The sequence below is a fragment of the Pelophylax lessonae genome (genome assembly GCF_965119305.1).
Source record: "Pelophylax lessonae genome assembly, chromosome: 1".
NCBI classification, from domain to species: Eukaryota; Metazoa; Chordata; class Amphibia; order Anura; family Ranidae; genus Pelophylax; species Pelophylax lessonae.
Genome location: NC_138768.1, coordinates 130,756,279 through 130,774,992, shown reverse-complemented (window position 1 = coordinate 130,774,992; position 18,714 = coordinate 130,756,279). Strand labels below are relative to the sequence as shown.

General features: G+C 42.9%; 1 protein-coding gene across 2 annotated transcripts in view; it reads right to left on the bottom strand.

Moving 5' to 3' along the window:
- Positions 1-2,098: 2,098 nt before the first annotated feature.
- POC5 (POC5 centriolar protein) overlaps positions 2,099-18,714 on the bottom strand; it is a gene marked incomplete at its 3' end in the record, with an annotated part of 124,077 nt that continues 107,461 nt past the window's right edge. For both annotated transcript variants that reach the window (XM_082243806.1, XM_082243807.1), the window contains exons 11-13: positions 10,740-10,853; positions 6,994-7,173; positions 2,099-2,242 (exon numbers count right to left, since the gene is read on the bottom strand). In XM_082243806.1, coding sequence (XP_082099932.1) covers positions 2,099-2,242; positions 6,994-7,173; positions 10,740-10,853 — 438 coding nt within the window. The remainder of the gene's footprint in view (positions 2,243-6,993; positions 7,174-10,739; positions 10,854-18,714) is intronic.

The window sequence follows — 18,714 nt, the reverse complement described above, 5'->3', positions numbered from 1 at the left end:
GTCCATGCATGCAACCTGCTCAGTTTGGGAAAGGAAATATTCACACCCTTTGCTCTACCTCCACTTCAATCTACACGAAGCCCTACATACAGAGTTATGTAGGTGTGAAGAACTTTGCGTATGATAGAATGACTGGTAAAGGCTGCTACCCTACTCAAAGGCAATGCCAAAGCCTGGAGCATGCTATTAAGGCAGGTAAGAAGGGTAATTTGAGAGGCCATCCTGACATTAGCACAGTTTCAAGTATATCCATTAAAACCTAAGGGAAGACTGCTCATCATATCACTGCTAAAATCTCATTAAAAAACGCAAACTTTGTGCTGAGCGCAGTGTGAAATGTGTCAAATCTTTTATCCTGTACTGACTGAAACGTTTTCATACAGTGAGTCTTCCCTTTGGTTGCATGGCTATTGCATTGGCAGTGGATAAGCCAGAACTGCACCTATAACCTTGTTGGGGATGTGGACAGGCATTAGCTGTCGGCAGACTAATCCGTTTCAATGATCCTGCAGTGGTAACAGACTCGCATAAAAATGGAATCACTGACAACACAAAACATAATAAAAATATTCTTTATTATAAAACAGTAAAAATACAAGGAGCAACATAAAAACAGTATTGAAATTTCTGCATTTTAAATAAAATTCATTCATGACTTGTCTCAACATTGTACTTTACATAAAAGGAACCTGTTTTTTGTTACCTCTGAGCCTTCTGTCCAGCAGTAAAAGCTGCCATTTCCCACCTTGCAGAAGGGATGCTTCTTCTGGGACAAGAAAATCTCAGCAACATCACATACAATGATATGTCCACCCTGGAAATGGCAATAGCACACACAGTGCAAGGCTGGAGCCCTAAAGCAGTATTAAACCCAAAACTAAAAACTATAATATATTGCAGCTTACAGGTCAATAAAATGTAGTGGCTGCATTCGTTTTCTTTATTTAGGCTTTTTTCCCTTATGTTTTCACAGATGATCTGGCCTGTAACACGTACCTCTTGTATTAGAATGCCCCCATTGTGGATGAAGGAGAACAACAAGCGGCACATTTGGACAGCAGCACTGTCAGTCGGGGGGAGGGGGAGTGTTCCATGCACTAGCAGATTTAAAGAGGAGCTCCAGGCTCCTTAAGAAAAAAATTAAAAGTCAGCAGATACAAATACTGAAGCTGCTGACTTAATATTAGGACACTTACCTGTCTAGGAATCCAGATGTGTCTTCACCCGAGCTGATTTTTTCAATCAGCTATCTGGTGCTGCTGCCATCTCCACTAAAGGAAACCAGCAGTTAAGCCGTGCGGCTTTACAGCTGGTTCCCTTCTACGCATGCGCGAAGCGTGCTGCGCTCTATAATTGAGCAGGCTGCGGGGGAAGGAGGAGGGGGGTCCAACTTCAGGTTAAGTTTGCCCGAGTAAACTCAGCTGGAAATGGGAGTGGGTACCTGTCAAAACTAGGTAGCTGCCCCCTCTAAAAAGGTGCCAAATGTAGCAGCAGCAGAGAGGGGGAGGAAGGGTGGCAGATAAGCCGAGATTCTCCTTTTGGGTGGAACTCCGCTTTAAATACCGCAACAAAGTAAACAGTTTTTTCCTTTTAGTATAAAAGTTTTATATAATTAAAAAAAAAAAGCTAATCATTGTAAGAACACCATGTCAGTGTTAAATGGTTGGTCTGATCCCTGTAAACAGATACATCTAGAAACCGTGTTACTGGCAGGTGAAAATAAAAGAAAAAAAGCAAGCCTAAAAAAAGAAAACAAATGCAGCCATTACATCTAAGAATCAGTAAGCTGCAATCTAATAAATATTTGCTTTAGGTTTAATACAGCATTAACTGTATCTTGACAGGTTCCCTTTAACAGTTCTTTTTAGTTTGGCAAATATATCATTTTGAAAACATATAAAAATAAATTGGTGATAAATATTATACAACAAACAAGGCACTCTTCACCACTGCAAGCAGTAAGACAATTATAGAAATATATAAGATAGAGGAATTGAGCGATTCATCCAATGAAATCTGACATCACCTGGGGATTAGGACACACTGCTAGATAGGCCCGACACTTTCCTCGCTCTCACTGAGCTGTGGCTGGAGTAGATCAGTCAACTACTTTTATGGAATGGACACTGCTGTGAACTTGGGAAACTCGCGTACTATTCCCAGTTCCTCTGCCACTCATGGAACTGGAACTCTGTAGTGCTGAACGGGGGTATTTTGCTGCCGTGGCCTGAGCGATGGTTTGCTTTAAAGACACAAATACATTCTTATATAAAATGCTTACACAAACGCGATAACCCAAGCAAGCACCCAAGCGCTCAGTGAGGATACGCAACTAATAAATGTATAATATACAATGCTGCTACTTAAAAAATAATATCATAACAAACGGAATAAATGTAAATAACATAAAAACATAAAATATTCCAGTAGCGCAAGGATGGTGACAACCTCTCACCATCTATCAGTCTGTAGTCATGACTGCTAGTACAGGCTGATCACCTAACACTGTGTCTACCCTGGAGTTCTTAGTGGATGTGCCTTACATTTGGCTTGTCTGCTCAGTCATGACAGTGACTGAGCCATTGGAGTCGGTGAGTTTGCACTGCTTCTCCCCACTTCGAGCACGGTGGTGGCGGTTCATGGTGATCCAGTATTATACCTGCACATGTAATTTAACATCCCAGGAGTAACAATTGTGGACTGTTGATATTATTCCTGCTGTCTTGGTGGAACTTATACTGACTGCATTCAGACTGTATTATGTACTAGCAGTCATGACTACAGAATGATAGATGGTGAGGGGTTGTCACCATCCTTGCGCTACTGGAATATTTTATGTTTTTATGTTATTTACATTTATTCCGTTTGTTATGTTACAAATACATTCTTAAAAATGAATCTAATAAAGTAATTTATATTTGTTTTTTAAAAAAGTACTTTATTAGGACACAAAAATAAATTAAAATCTCTATTAAAAAATAAAAAAACATGACGTGAATACATTATTACTATGCTGTCAGAACTGCAGGTTCACACACATACTGCAGTGCAAACATATACTCAATCACCACCATCTTGAGAATTCTGCGAATAGATGAGGGGAGAAGATTACGACACTAGTCTATGTATGAGAGCCACAGCTTTCATATCTGTAGCAGAAGTATAACGAGAGCTGAACAATTCAGCATGACTGAAAGTATACATTAGGGCTGCAACTAACGATTTTGTCTGTCGACTAATCTAGCGATTATTTTTCCGATTAGTCGACTAATCTAATGATTATTTTTATTTTTTTTGCTTAATTGAGTGTTCTTTTTTTGAATAGCTAATTAATCCTTTGAATAACTTTACAAAAAATGATACGTACAACTTCTAATATAATATTTCAACTTTTGTTACATTTTTTCCAAAAAATACTTCAATGTGGTTGAAGTTTTTACAGTATACAAAAATAAAGTGGCAAAAATAAAATGTAAAAAGGGAAAAATTTCTGCGCTAAAGATAAAATTATATGAGTGAAATAGCATACAAGCAAAGCTGCTGACACTGATCTATAGTGTACTTTATTATATGAGAGGAGAGCAGGGTAAAGCTCTATAGTGTGCATATACTTTATTAGATGAGAGCGGGGTAGTCTATCAGTGCCCATCAGTGAAGGAGTAAAATGAATTCCTTATTTACAAAATGTTATAACAGAAACTAAGAAAAACCTCTCTCAGTTGAACGTACAGACAGGTCCATCAGCCTGCACAGCACTGTATGAATCTTTCCCTAATGCCCCGTACACACGTGCAGATTATCTGAAGACTTTTGTCTTCAGATTTACCTTTTCTATGTAGTGCAAGGGCCTGCCGGATTGCATACAAATTGAAAGTGTTTAGGTTTGACCTCATATTATATGGTTTTGGTAAGTCTGCAGACAAAAGTCTTCAGATAATCTGCACGTGTGTACGGGGCATAAGCTGCAAGTTATTTCTGCTGGAAACGGCTCTCTGCCATAAGCAGCAGCATGGCATACTTTGTGGACCTTCTCACAGCAGGGGTTGCAGCAAACACCGACCCTGACATAGCTGAGTGATTACCTCATCTCCCAGTCTTTTCATGCCTCAGTCTTTTCAGTCTTTCCCGGTCTTTTCATGACTTGGGCACTCCGAGGAGGGGGAGGAGGAGAACAGCCGGCACGAGCAGGGGGCGTGTGACGCATCAACTCCTTTCACGCACTTCGACGTAATTGATTACGTTGACGCATCGTTGCAGCACTAGTATACATTTTAAAGTGGTTGTAAAGGCTAAAGTTTTTTTTTTACCTTAGAGAACAGGTGTCAAACAAGGCCCACAGATCGAATGCAGTCCCCCCCCCCCCCCCCCAAGTCATTTCATGTGGCCCTCGCACCTCTCTTACAGCTGCGGCACCGCCCTTGTCTCTGCCCCCCCCCACCTCAGTAATCAGCAGTAGAGAGGACAGAACTCCTTTGCGAGATCTTGCACTCCTCTGTGCAGCTGCAGAAAGGCTCCTCTTTTCCCACCCCCCCCCTTTCTCAGCAGTCCGCAGCAGAGAGGAGGGCATAACTCCTCCCACAGATCCTGCACCTCTATGTGCAGCCGCAACACCACCTTTCTTCTGCTTCCCCTGGTCTCAGCATTCAGCAGACTCTGGTAGCCGACTCCAGCCCTCCTCCAGACCCTGCACATCTTCCCAGATCCACCTGCATCTTCTTCCAGGCAGCAGCACAAGGTAAGGGGGTGCATTGTGATGCAAGGAAGGGTGGGGTGACTCTTGACATCTCATGTAAGGGTGTAAGGGGAGGTTGGGTGCTCTGGACATCTAATCTTACAGATATAACCGGCCCTTTGAGGGCAATCATAATGCTGATATGGCCCGCAATTAAATTGAGTTGGACACCCCTGCCTTAGAGCATTCTCTGCATTAAAGGGTTAGTTCACATTTACTGCTTATGCAGATAAGGGGTGTTTTGAGATTAAAACAAAGCCCTTGCTATAGGTGTAGGCCATTTACATACCTCCCAAAGCCTGACTGGAATACTCCCAGGACGTTGCAAAGAGAAACCTAGTCATTACTGCTCATCTTCAATATCACAGAAGTGAAATTTTTTTTTCCTTATTTAAACCCCCCTCACATGCTATCTTTCTCTCTTCTGATACAGTAGCTCTGAGCTCCAGTCAGGCTTCATACGGTATGTAAATGGGCTATACCTATAGCAAAGGCATTATTTAACTTTAGTCAAAGCTGCACAGTTTGTGTTTATCTACTGACCTTCCTTATCTGCATAGGCAGTTTTTTGATAAAAGTGAACTAACCCTTTAAGGTAAAGAAATAAAACAAACATAAAAACTTTTCCACACAAATCCAGTGATGAGCGGGCAGGGCAACACACACATGAGTAACCTCAAGGGTACTCAAAGGCAGGTGGAGCCAGGAGCGTTGGTGGGAGACTCCATAAAAAGGAGGAACGGACTGCTCTGTGCAAAACTATTACACAGAGCAGTCAAGAATACCGTGTTTATTTAAAAAAAAAAAAAAAGATCCTTTACAATCACTAACTGAAAATGCAAAGATCCTTACATAGTGTACACCTCAGCAGAGGTGAACATTGTTTAAAACATGTAAATGGTTTGGCGAGGGTACATGTGCATCTATGTGTGAAACTGCACTGAAAGTGCAAACGAAAAGTCGACGTCCATGTAAATGTCTTTGTAAAGCAAGGTGAAGGTCCACTGTACAGGGCTGCCCTTCGGATGGGGGGGGGCCGGGTGTAGAAGCTGCTTCCCCAAACATGTAAAGAAAACAAGCACAAAATTGTAGACTGTACAATACATTTTAATTACAATAAATATAAAACTCACATTAAAGTTCGTGGGAAGGGGGCATGTAGGGTGATGAGATGCCCAAGAAGAACGTCTGGAGGAGTAGGGGCAGTGATGCCCGTGCTGGTGCCGTCTCAGGATCTTCCTCTCCGTTTTTGCTGGATCCAGCCGGTAATGAAGTGTGGTGAACCTCCAGCTGGGATCAAGGGCTGGGACGCATGATGGAAGCAGTGTCCCCCCCTGACATCACAGGAGCGATGCTGCCTTCCATCGTGCATCCCAGCCCTCACTCCCAGCTGGGGGTTCACTGCATTACCGGCCGGATCCAGCAGGAACAGAGAGGAAGATCCTGAGACGGCACCAGCACGGGCATCACTGCCCCTACTCCTCCAGATGTCCTTCTTGGGCATCACATCACCCTACATGCTCCCTCTCATGAACTTTAATGTGAATTTTACATTTATTGTAATTAAAATTTATTGTACAGTCTACACTCAGAGGCATCTTTTTTGCTTCTTTTCTAAACATTGTTTAAATACCCAAAGTTAGAAAAAAAAAAAAACCTCTCTGGAGTTCTGCATCAGTTGTGCTGAATACAGGGTATGGAAAAACACTACTAGAGACCTAGGCTGATACATTATGCAATTTTCTTTCCTTCAACCACGTGTTGAGAAATACAGACAAGTGGGAGGTTTCCCTGCCATCAGATTACAATGAGTGCTGATGCAGACTATAGCCAGCGGCAGTGATCATACAATAAATACCTGGTAGGCTGGTTGTACTGAAGTTGATAAAAAGATCAACCTCAGTACAACCAGCCTGCCCATAAATAAATCAAAATTCCGCTGGTTCCTGCTGAACAGGATGAATTCTGATCTGTCTATGGCCAGCTTAAAGTGCTCAAGATGATAGCAGGCCATAGACAGACATCACAGCGACTCCGTAGCCCCTCATTTTCTGTGATCATTAACATTAATGGCATTTGTCACCAGCAATCATCTGACAAGAATAGATTGTGGCTTTGATGGGAAATAGGTTTGTCCATATGCCTCATTTTGTGATTGTTTTTGCACACAAAAGACTATTGCAAAAGGTTGTGGAATCCTTATTAAATCAAGTGATAAAGAATTTTCCATATTATTGTAAAGATTCTACAAATCGGATTACCTGAGTAACTGGATGATGTTTCTCAACCACAATGGAGCTCATTGGTGGGGACACCCCCATAGAGATGATGTTGGTCCCAGTCTTACTCATCTTCTGTGTTAGATCTGAACGCGCAGTCACCCGGGCTGTTATCGTCCTTCCAGCCTTCTGCTGAGCTGATGTTACAACTCTTGTCATTGGCTGAAATACAAAACCATGCAATGTCATATTTAAATGGTAAGTCAACTCAGCAATGCTGCAATCTCTATTCCAAAGCAAGAACATATTTTTATTGGTATTAGAACACAAATAATGAAAAATAAATTATAGGTATTTATTATTTTATTTTACCCATATTCACAAAGGATCGGGACGTGTCTAAAAAAATAAAATGTAGCCCAAATTTGTATAGCAAGTGCTGAATATTCATGTCAATAAAATTGTACTTCATTAAGGCTTCTCCTGGTAGTATTGACAAAAAAAAAAATACAGAGAAGAATTCTCCCCACACCTTTTAGCAATCTGTACTTACTGTGTACATAACTTCTGCAGACGTATACAAAGCATACTGCTCCATGTGTGTCACATCGGGTAAGGTTAAAAGAATAGAATGTTTACTTTCAAACAGGTTAAACTATAAAAAATACCTATGCGCTGTCTACAGCTGATCATAACACAAAGAATTGTGTCAGAGTTGAAGCAATCCGTTTATTGCCCAAAAAGAGCAAAAATATTCATAAAAGGTTTCAAGTCTTCCAGACAAATTTTGAGGGGGCTCTAATACGAAGGTGACGGAGACAAACTGTGTTTATTAAAGTTAATGCCCCTTACATAACAATATTCTTACAACATTCCTTCCTGTACCTGTAAAGATTTTTACAAAATATTGGTAGTCATAGATCAAAAATGTACAGCTGAAATAAGGGCACCATTATTTAAATGGTTAAAAAAGTATTGTAATTTGTGGTTTCTTTTATTCATGCAGGTAAAAGTCTTTTCTCTGGGTTGTGCTGGATAGTACACCTTCACCCTGCTGACACCAGCATGGAAGGTATGACATTAGGGCTGGTGTCATGTCACTATCTCCATCTACACTTACTTATTCATAAAATGCACAACTGCAGCCGTATTACAGACAGGTTGTGGATGAGCACAGAAGGGGCAGTAAAACTATGACACCAGTGCTAAGGGAAGTACAGTTGGAGATTAAAGCGGAACTCCATCCAAAAGGGGAAGTTCCGCTTTAAGGACTCGTCCCCCGCTCCTCTTGCAGGGGGAGGGGGTTGGATGAGCAGGTACCTGCCCCCTGAATATTGTGGTTCATCACATACATTTCGATGCACTTCTATGGACCTTGTTTATTGCACTTTACCTCCAGTATTTTGCACATTTACTGGCATTTGGCTCATGTGAATCTAGGTTTTTATTTTTTTTTAACCTTTTTTTGATTAAATTACTAAACTATGAGAATTTACTCTCTTCTCGTGCCTTATGATTCACCCTGCTTGACTGATTGAATACTCAGTGATAACTCCATCCTAAATGTATGGGAGCACCACTGGTTTTGTCGGTTCAAACAGAGATCTCCAGAGGAGCAACACATTTATATCTCAACATGTGATTGCTGTCCTATAACTTAGATGCCATATATTTCTGAAGAGTTCATATTTTAACTGTTTGGTGAAGGAAAGACAATATGGGCGACACCTGAGATCACATCGTGCACTCGGATTTTGGCATTCTACAGCTTTTCCTTTTTTACTTGAATTTAATTTATTGGACATTTCATTGTGATTTGAGAGATTATATATTTTGTGCACTGCAACCTTTATAGGTTAGGTACCTGCTTCGACTTCCGTTCTGAGCGCTGCAACGATGGGCAATGGAAGTTCTCCTCTCTCCCTCTGCAGCCTTCTGGGACACTGACAGGTCCCAGAAGACTGCATCCACCAATCCAGGATGCGCCGCACAACTCATGCATGCGCAGTGGGCACCCCGGTTATGAAGCCGCAAGCTGTCACAGCCGGTGCCTATAGTGAAGATGCTGGCGCCGCCGATGGGAGGATGGAGGATAAAGACGGCTGGGGTAAGCTCACCGCTGGACCAGGTGAGTGGCAGTTTTTTTAAAAGTCAGTAGCTACACTTTTTGTAGCTGCTGACTTTTATTTTATTTTATTTTTTTTTATAGGTGCCTGGAACACCTCTTTAACTGGCAATTTTTAAACTGCAAAAAAAGGAAAAAAAATTATTAAAGTTACTATTATAAAGAGGTTTTCCAGTTTTTAGTAAAATGCCTACTAGTTTCCAAAATCCCCACAGGAGGGAATGCCCAGAGCTACACCCAAGGCAAAATTTCAAAAACCTATTAACCACTTAAGGACTGGAAGGTTTTACCCCTTAATGACCAGGCTATTTTTTCAGATACTGCACTGCGTTACTTTGATAATTGCGCGGTCGTGCGACGCTGTACCCAAATACAATTGATGTCCTAAATAAGCGACAATTCTGAAAAAAAAAAAAAAAAAAAATTATATATATTTTACTTTTTGCTATAAAACATTCCCAATAAAAAGAAATTAAAAAAATCTATGTTTTTCATCAATTTATGCAAATATGTATTCTGCTACATATTTTTGGTAAAAAAAAAAATCAAAAAAGTATATATTGATTGGTTTGCACAAAAGTTATCGCGCCTACAAACTAGGAGGAAGATTTAGGTCATTTTTATTTTTTTACTAGTAATGGCGGCGATCAGCGATTGTTAGCAGGACTGCGACATTGTGGTGGACAGATCTGACACTTTTGGGGGGGGGGGGGGGGACCAATGACATTACTACAGTAATCAGTGCTAAAAATATGCACTGTTACTATACTATTGAAACTGGCAGGCAAGGGGTTAACAGCAGGGGCGATCAAAGGGTTGTGTGTGTCCCTAGGGGATGCTTTCTAACTGTGTGGGGGATGGACTTGCTGGAACAACAAATAGACCTGTGTTCCTAAATAGAAGGAACACAGGATCCCTATGGCAGAACAGCGGTCTGACGCAATTACTTTCGGCAGGCCGCTGTTCTGTCTCTCTGGGGCGTGATCGCAGATGTCTGGCGGACATCGCGTCCACCGGACCTACTGACTGGCTCCCTCTCCAGCCAACTGGCGCGTGCGCGCACCCCCACTAACTGCTACACGAAACATACAGGTACACCGTTTCGTATAACAGAGCCGACCTGCCGCAGTATAAGTATGGCGGCTGGTCGACAAGTGGTTAAACACTTCACCCCATCAAATAATATCTTGTGTAAGGCAACGAATGCAGAGTGGAGACCAATTCTGAGACTAGTCTGCCCCTTCCTCCACAATTCTGGTCACACAGGGGTAGATGTATGACCTGGTTTTCTTATTGAGAGAAGTAAGAAATCCTAAACTGGAGAGTGAACAGAAAATGTACCAAGGCAGGCCAATGCATGGTGCAAATTTCTTTCCTGCAACCACAGGAGGCTGATTGTACCCAAGTACAGTGACAGATGAACTTGGTACATTTATAGCCTGCCCATTACGGTTCGAATCTGCGCCGGGTACATTTAAAGCCCGCCCATTAACAGGAACCGGCCCAGATTAAAACCATCTATGGCTGGTCTAAGGTAGAGCATTCTCTGTGCAGATAAATTCACTGCTGAGGGCAAAATACTTCAGGACTATAAACAGGAATATGGCTTCATATCCTATAGGATATCTGTAACATAAGATTAAAAGTTTAAGAGAATCATTACCAGCTTCTGTGAGGATAATATACTTGATCCAGATGGAGTAGCAGAAATTACAACAGGAGTGCTCCCATCATCCTTAAACTGGGAAATACTTGATGGACCAAAGTGAGGTCTAAACTAAAATCAGGGGAACAAAAAAAACACAAATAATTAAAAAAAGTAGTACAACAATTACAATAAAATTTACAATGAAAATAGAAACAAAAAATTAAAATGAAATCATTTAAATATTCAAAAGTTTTTAGTTGGGAAAGTAGTATATAGCGAACGGCGCAATCTAGTTAAAGATGAACACTTATGAGTTAAATCACCCACTAGCCTGTAATAACGCATCCCCAGACAGGAAGGTCATGTGCCGTAAAACGTATTTGTTTAGTAACAATTATCAGGCATTAAAGATCTTCTGAAAGATAATTTGTGTGCAGCCAGAAAAAGGAACTAAATGTAATCCCTACCCCTCCCAGCCCTAAGCCCCCCCCCCCTCCTTTACACAACTGTCACATGACAGAGCCCCTACTGCCCATTGATGTGTAAGGCAACCAATCAGCTTCTAAGTTTCATTTTTAAAGCTTAACAGAACAAGCCGAAGATATAAGCTGATTGGTTGCTATGCACAGCTGCTTCAGAATCTGTCTGCCCCAGTTTTGATAAATTCCTCCATTAAATGTAGAGTTCATTCTAAAGAGATCAGGAGGTGAAGTGGTTGTTACTGTCCAGATGTGCAGGATAAGGGAGGTATTAGGTTAATTTACAGGTAAGATCAGAGACACGATGGAAGTGACATATACTGTAGAGGGAGGGGGGATAACAGAAGGGTGTATTTTATTAATGTTTGCACGGTTGCTGAATTGCACTGGTACTGGCAGGTGGTCAGGAGGGTCTCCTTCCTCTCACACACCAATTTGGCTTGCTGATTAACAGCCAGCAACTGAGACACAGCTGCTAATGGCAGCCTGTGTATACACGTTGTGATTGGATTTGCCTGTGATGTCCAATCACAGCGTGATCACAGGACTATGTGTGTGCACTCGCTCAAAAGGAGTGCAGTTCATGGGAGGACCTAGCAGGACATTCTCCCAGAACAAAAGGGAATGGCAGGGGAGCAGACAGGCTAAAAATGTAAAGTGGCCAGTCCACAAGTGGTTAAAAGGACCCCGTTTCCGTACCATTCTCTTCAAAGAGTAACTTCACGTTTGTGAAAAACTGAATTTTTGTAAAATCTTACCTGTAAAATTCCTTTCTCTGAGTCCTCCGACAGTCGCCGCCTCTTCATATTCGTCACAATGGGGTATTAGACTTTGCTCCGAAGGAGTAGCTAGGCAACAGAATATGTTAACATTAAAGCTTTTAACATATCCCACCCTCAAGGGGTGGACCCCTCAGTCAATACCCTCCTACTTCCTGCAACCATATCTCAGTTTCAGTGGAATAGCAGTAGAGTATATAACCAAAACCCCAAAAGAGGGGCGGCGACTGTCGGAGGACTCAGAGAAAGGAATTTTACAGGTAAGATTTTACAAAAATTCCGTTTTCTCTTACGTCCTCCGACAGTCGCCGCCTCTTCATATTCGTCACAATGGGGACGTCCCAAAGCAGTGCAAACATGAGGGGTGGGAAACGCATCCGCGCCGTAAGGCAACGCAGTCTCCGCATCAAAGAAAGGAACCTTACCAAAGGAAGGAACCCAGCTGGGCAACAGGAAAAAAACGTGCTCAACAGAAGCAACAACCCAGGAAAAACAAATAACCAGGGGATAAAAAGAAAAAAACTTATCCCAACAGCCAGGGATCCCAATAGGGGACCCTAGGGAAGAGCCGCACTAAGAACCTTGCGGCCAAAGGAAGCATCTGCCGATGCCTGAACATCTACCTTGTAGAATTTTGTGAAAGTGTGTACGGTCGACCAGGTCGCCGCCTTACACACCTGGGCCACAGAAGCCCCATGACGACAGGCCCAAGACGTACTCAGAGATCTAGTAGAGTGCGCCTTCACAGGCATAGGGGGAACTTTCCCCTGCAAGACATACGCCTGTTCAACGGTCTGCCTGATCCATTTGGCGATGGTAGAAGCCGACGCCGCCATGCCCTTCCGAGGACCCTCTGGAAGAACAAACAAAGAATCCGTCTTTCGAAAAGACTCAGTCGATTTAAGGTAAACCTTAATCGCCCGAACAACATCCAAAGAATGTAGTCTCACCTCTTTTGGATGTGTAGGCTTCGCGCACAGCGAAGGCAAGACAATATCCTCATTGAGATGGAATTCCGAAACTCGCTTCGGAAGAAAAGAAGGATTAGGTCGCAAGACCACCTTATCCAAATGAATAACCAGATACGGAGACTTGCAGGACAAAGCCGCCAGCTCCGACACTCTGCGAGCCGAAGTGATCGCAACCAAAAAGGCGACCTTCTTGGACAACATAGACAACGGGATCTCCCTGATCTGTTCAAAAGGAGCACGTTGCAATACAGATAGAACGAGATTCAAGTCCCAAGGAGGCAGAGGTTTCCTCCTAGGAGGAACCAGATGCCGCACACCCTGAACAAAGGTGCCAACCAAGGAGTTGGAAGCCACGGGACGTTGAAATAGAACGGCCAGCGCAGACACCTGACCCTTTATCGTAGCCAGTGCCAAACACGATCGACACCCGTCTGAAGGAAGGACAATACTCGAGAAACCGAGTACGTGCAGGGCGAAAACCCCCTTGACTCACACCAGGCAAAATAGGCCTTCCAAGTACGGTAGTAAACCTTCCCCGAGGAAGAGTTCCTCGCGTTGATCAAGGTATGAACGACCTCAGGGGAGAGACCCCTTTCCTTGAGACAGGAGATCGTCTCGAAAATGCTGCAAACGGCATTTTTGAATACACTCGTTTTTTTAATTTGCTGCCTTTAGCTGCAGAGTAACCTGGACATGACGTCATGGACGCCGCCTCTGGGTTACGTCATCGGAGACCGGGTTACGTCATCGGAAGCGGCTTAGATCGGGACTCCATCCAGCCGGCGGACGTGCCGGCTGGGAGCTCGGGTCTCCGGAAGGCGGAAGGACATCCCCTCCCGCTCGCCGGGGGAACGACCGAGTGGCTCCCGAGCCGCATTGGTCGTTACCGCCGGAAAGCCGACCGCCGGCTCTAAACAACGGTACCGGGGTGATGCCTCTAGCTATAGGCATCACCCCGGTATAACATCGCAAAGTCTGCCGACGTACCCCTACGTCACTTTGCGATAAGTGAATAAGAAACATTGCTGCGGATTCATAACGTCTGCACTCAAGACAAAGCTGGTTTTGTCTTTTGGATACGGATTCTGAATGGTGGTGAGGTCTTCATTATTGTTCAGCTAATGCACTTGTAGTGTTCTAATTAGGAGAGTGGTAGAGTCTGCATCCCTTGAGTAGTAATTAACCCTTTAGTACCATCTCCCCAAAAACAAAATTATTTTTTGCAGAGGATGCCTAAAATCTGACTTGTATCTTAGTGCAAACTTCTGATAAAGTGGAGTTACCCTTTAAAAACTCTCCCTATAAGATAATGTCTATTTAACTTATTTTATGTGTGTTATTTACCTGTAAAAGCCCCCCCTTGTGTACCTAAAGCCCTAAGACTCATGCTGGGTGCCGCCATCTTGGATGTGATATCAGCATCCCCAGCTGAGTCAGAGCCCAGACTCACTTTACAGTTTTCCCCTTCCCTCGCAGCTACAGAAAAAGTTTCATAAGGAGAGAGGGAATGGAGGACCTTGGTTAGCACAGAGAGCAATTACTAGACAGTCCCAAAATAAAAAAAGGGGCTATGATATGGGGGGAGGGGGGTGCCTGTGCTAGGGAATGCACCAGTCAATTTTTGTAGCAAATTCAAGGGCACATTACAAGTGATTAACCACTTAAGCCCCGGAAGATTTTACCCCCATTCCAACCAGGGTTTTTTTTGCGATTCGGCACTGCGTGACTTTAACGGTCAATTGCGCGGTCGTGTGATGCTGTACCTAAACTAATTTGACATCCTTTTTTTCCCCACAAACAGAGCTTTCTTTTGGTGGTATTTGATCACCTGTGCGATTTTTTGATCATGCGCTATAAACAAAAATTTTTTGCAAAAATAACAATATTTTTCACATTTTTTTATATGAAATTCCCCCCCCCCAAAAAAAATGTAAAAATCTAAATTTTTTAAAATTTTCGGCCAATTTGTTTTATGCTACATATGTTTGGTAACAAAAAAAAAAAAAAAATTGCAAAAAGCGTATTTTGATTGGTTTGCGCGTTTACTAACAAAGGGAAAGATTTTTGTTGTTTTTTTTTTAACGCGTAATGGTGGCGATCTGCGATTTTTTTTGCGGTACTGCGACATTGCGGCGGACAGATCGGACCCTTGACTGACATTTTTTGGGGTTACCAGTGACATTTCTACAGTAATCAGTGCTATACATATGCACTGTTACTGTAAAATTACACTGGCAGTGAAGGGGTTAACTTTTTTTTGAGAGGGAGGGGTTATGTGTGTCCCTAGGGGCGTGATTCTAACTGTGATTGGCTGTGGCTTGAGCAGTAGGAACAGTGATCAACGGTCCTACATAGTAGAACCGTATGATCACTGTTTCTACACAGGGGAGAATGACAGGCGGCTTGTTTACAACAGCCGCCTGCCTTTCTCCCTCTGCACCGACGATCGCCAAGTGACCGGCGGACATCGGGTCCTCCGGGGGGCGCACGCTCGCTCGCTCGCTCGCTCCCTAGACCCTCACAGGTTAGCGACGTAGTACTACGTCGCTCTGTCTGTGAGGGGCTGACCGCCGCAGTAAATAGTCGTGCGGCGGTCGGCAAGCGGTTAGAAATTATCAATGGAAAGACAAACACTGAGTAAGAATTTAAAAAAAAATTGATTTGTCCGTACATTTTTTAGGTTGGCAACAGGATCTCTTTAAAGGTAAATAGAAGTCCGTACCTTATGAAGGAGGTTATATGTTGAAAGGCCTGAAAATGTTGCTTTTAGAAGCGATTCAGTCCGCTGTAAAAGGTATTATGCAGATAATCACACCAACCATTCAGTATGTAGGTCACGTTAGAAGGTGTTTAACTCCTAAGGTAACGTATGTAAATTCATATATTTTCAAGTGCATCTTGTGAAAGTGTAAACAAGCTTAAATAGGCTCCTGGTGAACCCACCTAATCTAAGCAAACACTCTAGAGCAGAAGGGGTGATAGGAAGTCTCTGCATACACTGCAATGATTTCTAGGAGCTTTCAGATTTGCTTTAGGCTGCATTCACACTTGAGCGTATCGTTTTCACTGCAATTTTACAGCAATTTTTTTCTGCGGTTTGCATTTGGGGTTTTGCAGCCGTTTTTTTATTAGCCAATAGGAAAAATCATCATCTGTTACATCATTTGTTGCTATGTTTTATTTTTTTCATCTGCTTCCTGGGTGAATTTTCTTCTTCTTGTGTCAGTTCTCTTTTGCTGTGTTGTGTTGTGTATCATGCTCTGCAAATATGAGTGATGATGAGATGGCGAGTTTTGTGACAGCAGCCACTGTTATGTCATATTTTCTTCATGAAAAAGAGAGGAAGAAGAGGCCACGCAGATACTGGATCCACCCCGTAATTCCAGAGCGAGAAGAGATAGGCCAATTTTGGGTCATGTACAGTGACCTACGTCATTATTAATAAAATCAGCCTGCATGCTAAACTCCGTTCAAACATGCAATCAGATAAATACAATGCAGTGACATTTCTAAACATATGCAGAATGATTTCTAAACTAACTTTTGTCATCTTTCACATTTGCATCAAAAGCATTCCATTCTGTGAAAACCCGCTGGCCAATATTGTCCCAGGCCCTCCTCTTCTTGGCCCTGCTTTTGTAATTTGAGTCCTTCTTGTCATATACACAAGGGTGCTTGCTCCCTGACCATGCGTATGAATGACTCCGGATCAAACAGGGTTAAATCCTCCATTTTTCCAGGTGTGATATGGCTGCTTTGGGACTTCTTGCTAAAAATGCTGTCATTTCCTTTTGGGAGGTAACTTTTCATTTGTGCAAAAAAAGCACCAAGTCGCGCGACAAAACACGCGAAAACGCACGAATCGCACGTTTCAATGTTCTTCTATGGAAGTAAAAATGCTCTAAATATGCCCAAATCTGCCCGATTTGAGCTACAAGAAAAGCGCCAGAACTTTTTTGAGCTTCATGCTTCAGGCGATTTGAAGTGGAGATGTGAACCATCTCCATAGAGAATCATTGATTATTTCTCCTCCAGCGTTTTGTAGCTTCGAGCTTCAAGCTACAAAAATGCTCAGGTGTGAATGGGGCCTAAGGCTCTATGTACACGGGACGCTGGAAATGGCCGTTTAGGAGCAGTTGGGCGTTTTTTTCAGAAGCCCCTGAACCCACCTACATTTTATCTGATCTGTCCATGTACACCAGGTCGTTTACAGTCATTTGCAGGCAGTTGCGTTCAGGGACTGTTTTTAGAACGCAATTATTTGCGTTCGAACGTGTGTTTCCCGGCGTTTCAAACGCACAAACGCGCCCAAACGCGATGACCCGCGTTTAGCGTTCGCGTTTTTCCATTTTAAAGGGGAATAATTTTTTTGACCTCTAGGAACGCTTCTAAACGCAAACGCCGCTAAACGCCCGCTAAACGCGGGTACAAACGCGACTGAACGGACGTTTCAAACGTCCTAAAAATTCCAGCATTCAAAGGGACTTTTAACAACGTCCCGTGTACATGGAAGCCTTAGAGTAGACAATAGTGGCTGCATTGGCTGGTGAGAGCACATCCTCCTCTTGGGCCCCTGTAAAGCTACCACCATTACATTATAGTAGATGAATATAAAACTAAAGCATATCTCTGGTCAAAATTTTAAATCCTATTCTACATTGTATTACAATTAATTCTGCCTACTCCTATTAATCTATATGATCTTGAAGTTTGTAAACGTAACTTTCCCCACATACAGTATATACGGCCTTAAATTCTGTGACATGTATTTACTATGCCAGTGTTTTTCAACCTTTTTTTAGTCTTGAGACACTCCAGTCTAAAGGCTCGCTCACATGTGAGGTTGGGGAATGGTTGAGTTTAGTTTTTACCACCTCTCAACTGCAACCCCTTTAGCTGAGGCAGCGTCTGGGATCACACACATGGTGCAGCCATGGCAGGAATTACGCCCCATCGTGTTTGGTGGGCACTACTGCCTGTCGAACGTGACTCATTCAGATGAATGGAACTCTGATGCTACTGTGTGCATTGCACAGTGGTGCTGCATTTAGGGGCTTAAAACAGGCAGTGAGGTGGTGACAAATCGCAGCAGTCCTTGTCACCATTGTGAATGAGCCCTACAAAAAGCAGTCCCGTTATCTTGGAAAAGCAGGTCTGATCTATACGAATAGGGGTCAGGATTACAACTAATGTACAAACATGCATACACACACATCCATATATTAACTCCTATACACATACAACACACATAAATAGCCTTTTTGCCAAAAGCAGACTATATCCGCACACGCATTGATGGGTGAATGGTTTGTTTACACTGTTGCCTTAGGGTGAGGCTGAGAAATCAGGACTCAGAAAGATGCCTCCCTAAGCCACCACTTTTCTCATTCCTCTGATCGAGATCCCAGTGTGCAGATTTAAAATTCAGAGCTCTGCTAGTCTATCTACACAGGTCTGGAACCGGCGGAGCTGACAAACTGTGAATCGGCACACAGACCTTCATCCGCACCCTCTCTCAATAAGGATACCGTGGCACCCCTAACAAACTCCGGTGACACATCAGTTGAGAAAGGCTGCACTATGCTCTATGAATAATCACTGCTGTGTCACACATCTCACAGAGCCTGCCTTCTGAGCTACAGATTCAGTACAGGGATCAATGTGTGTAGGCAGCAAGGTACCATGGGATATGTAGTTCTTAGAAATTGAAAATAAACAGCAGAGGATTGGCTGCAAAGCATGCAGGGAATCTAGAAGTTAT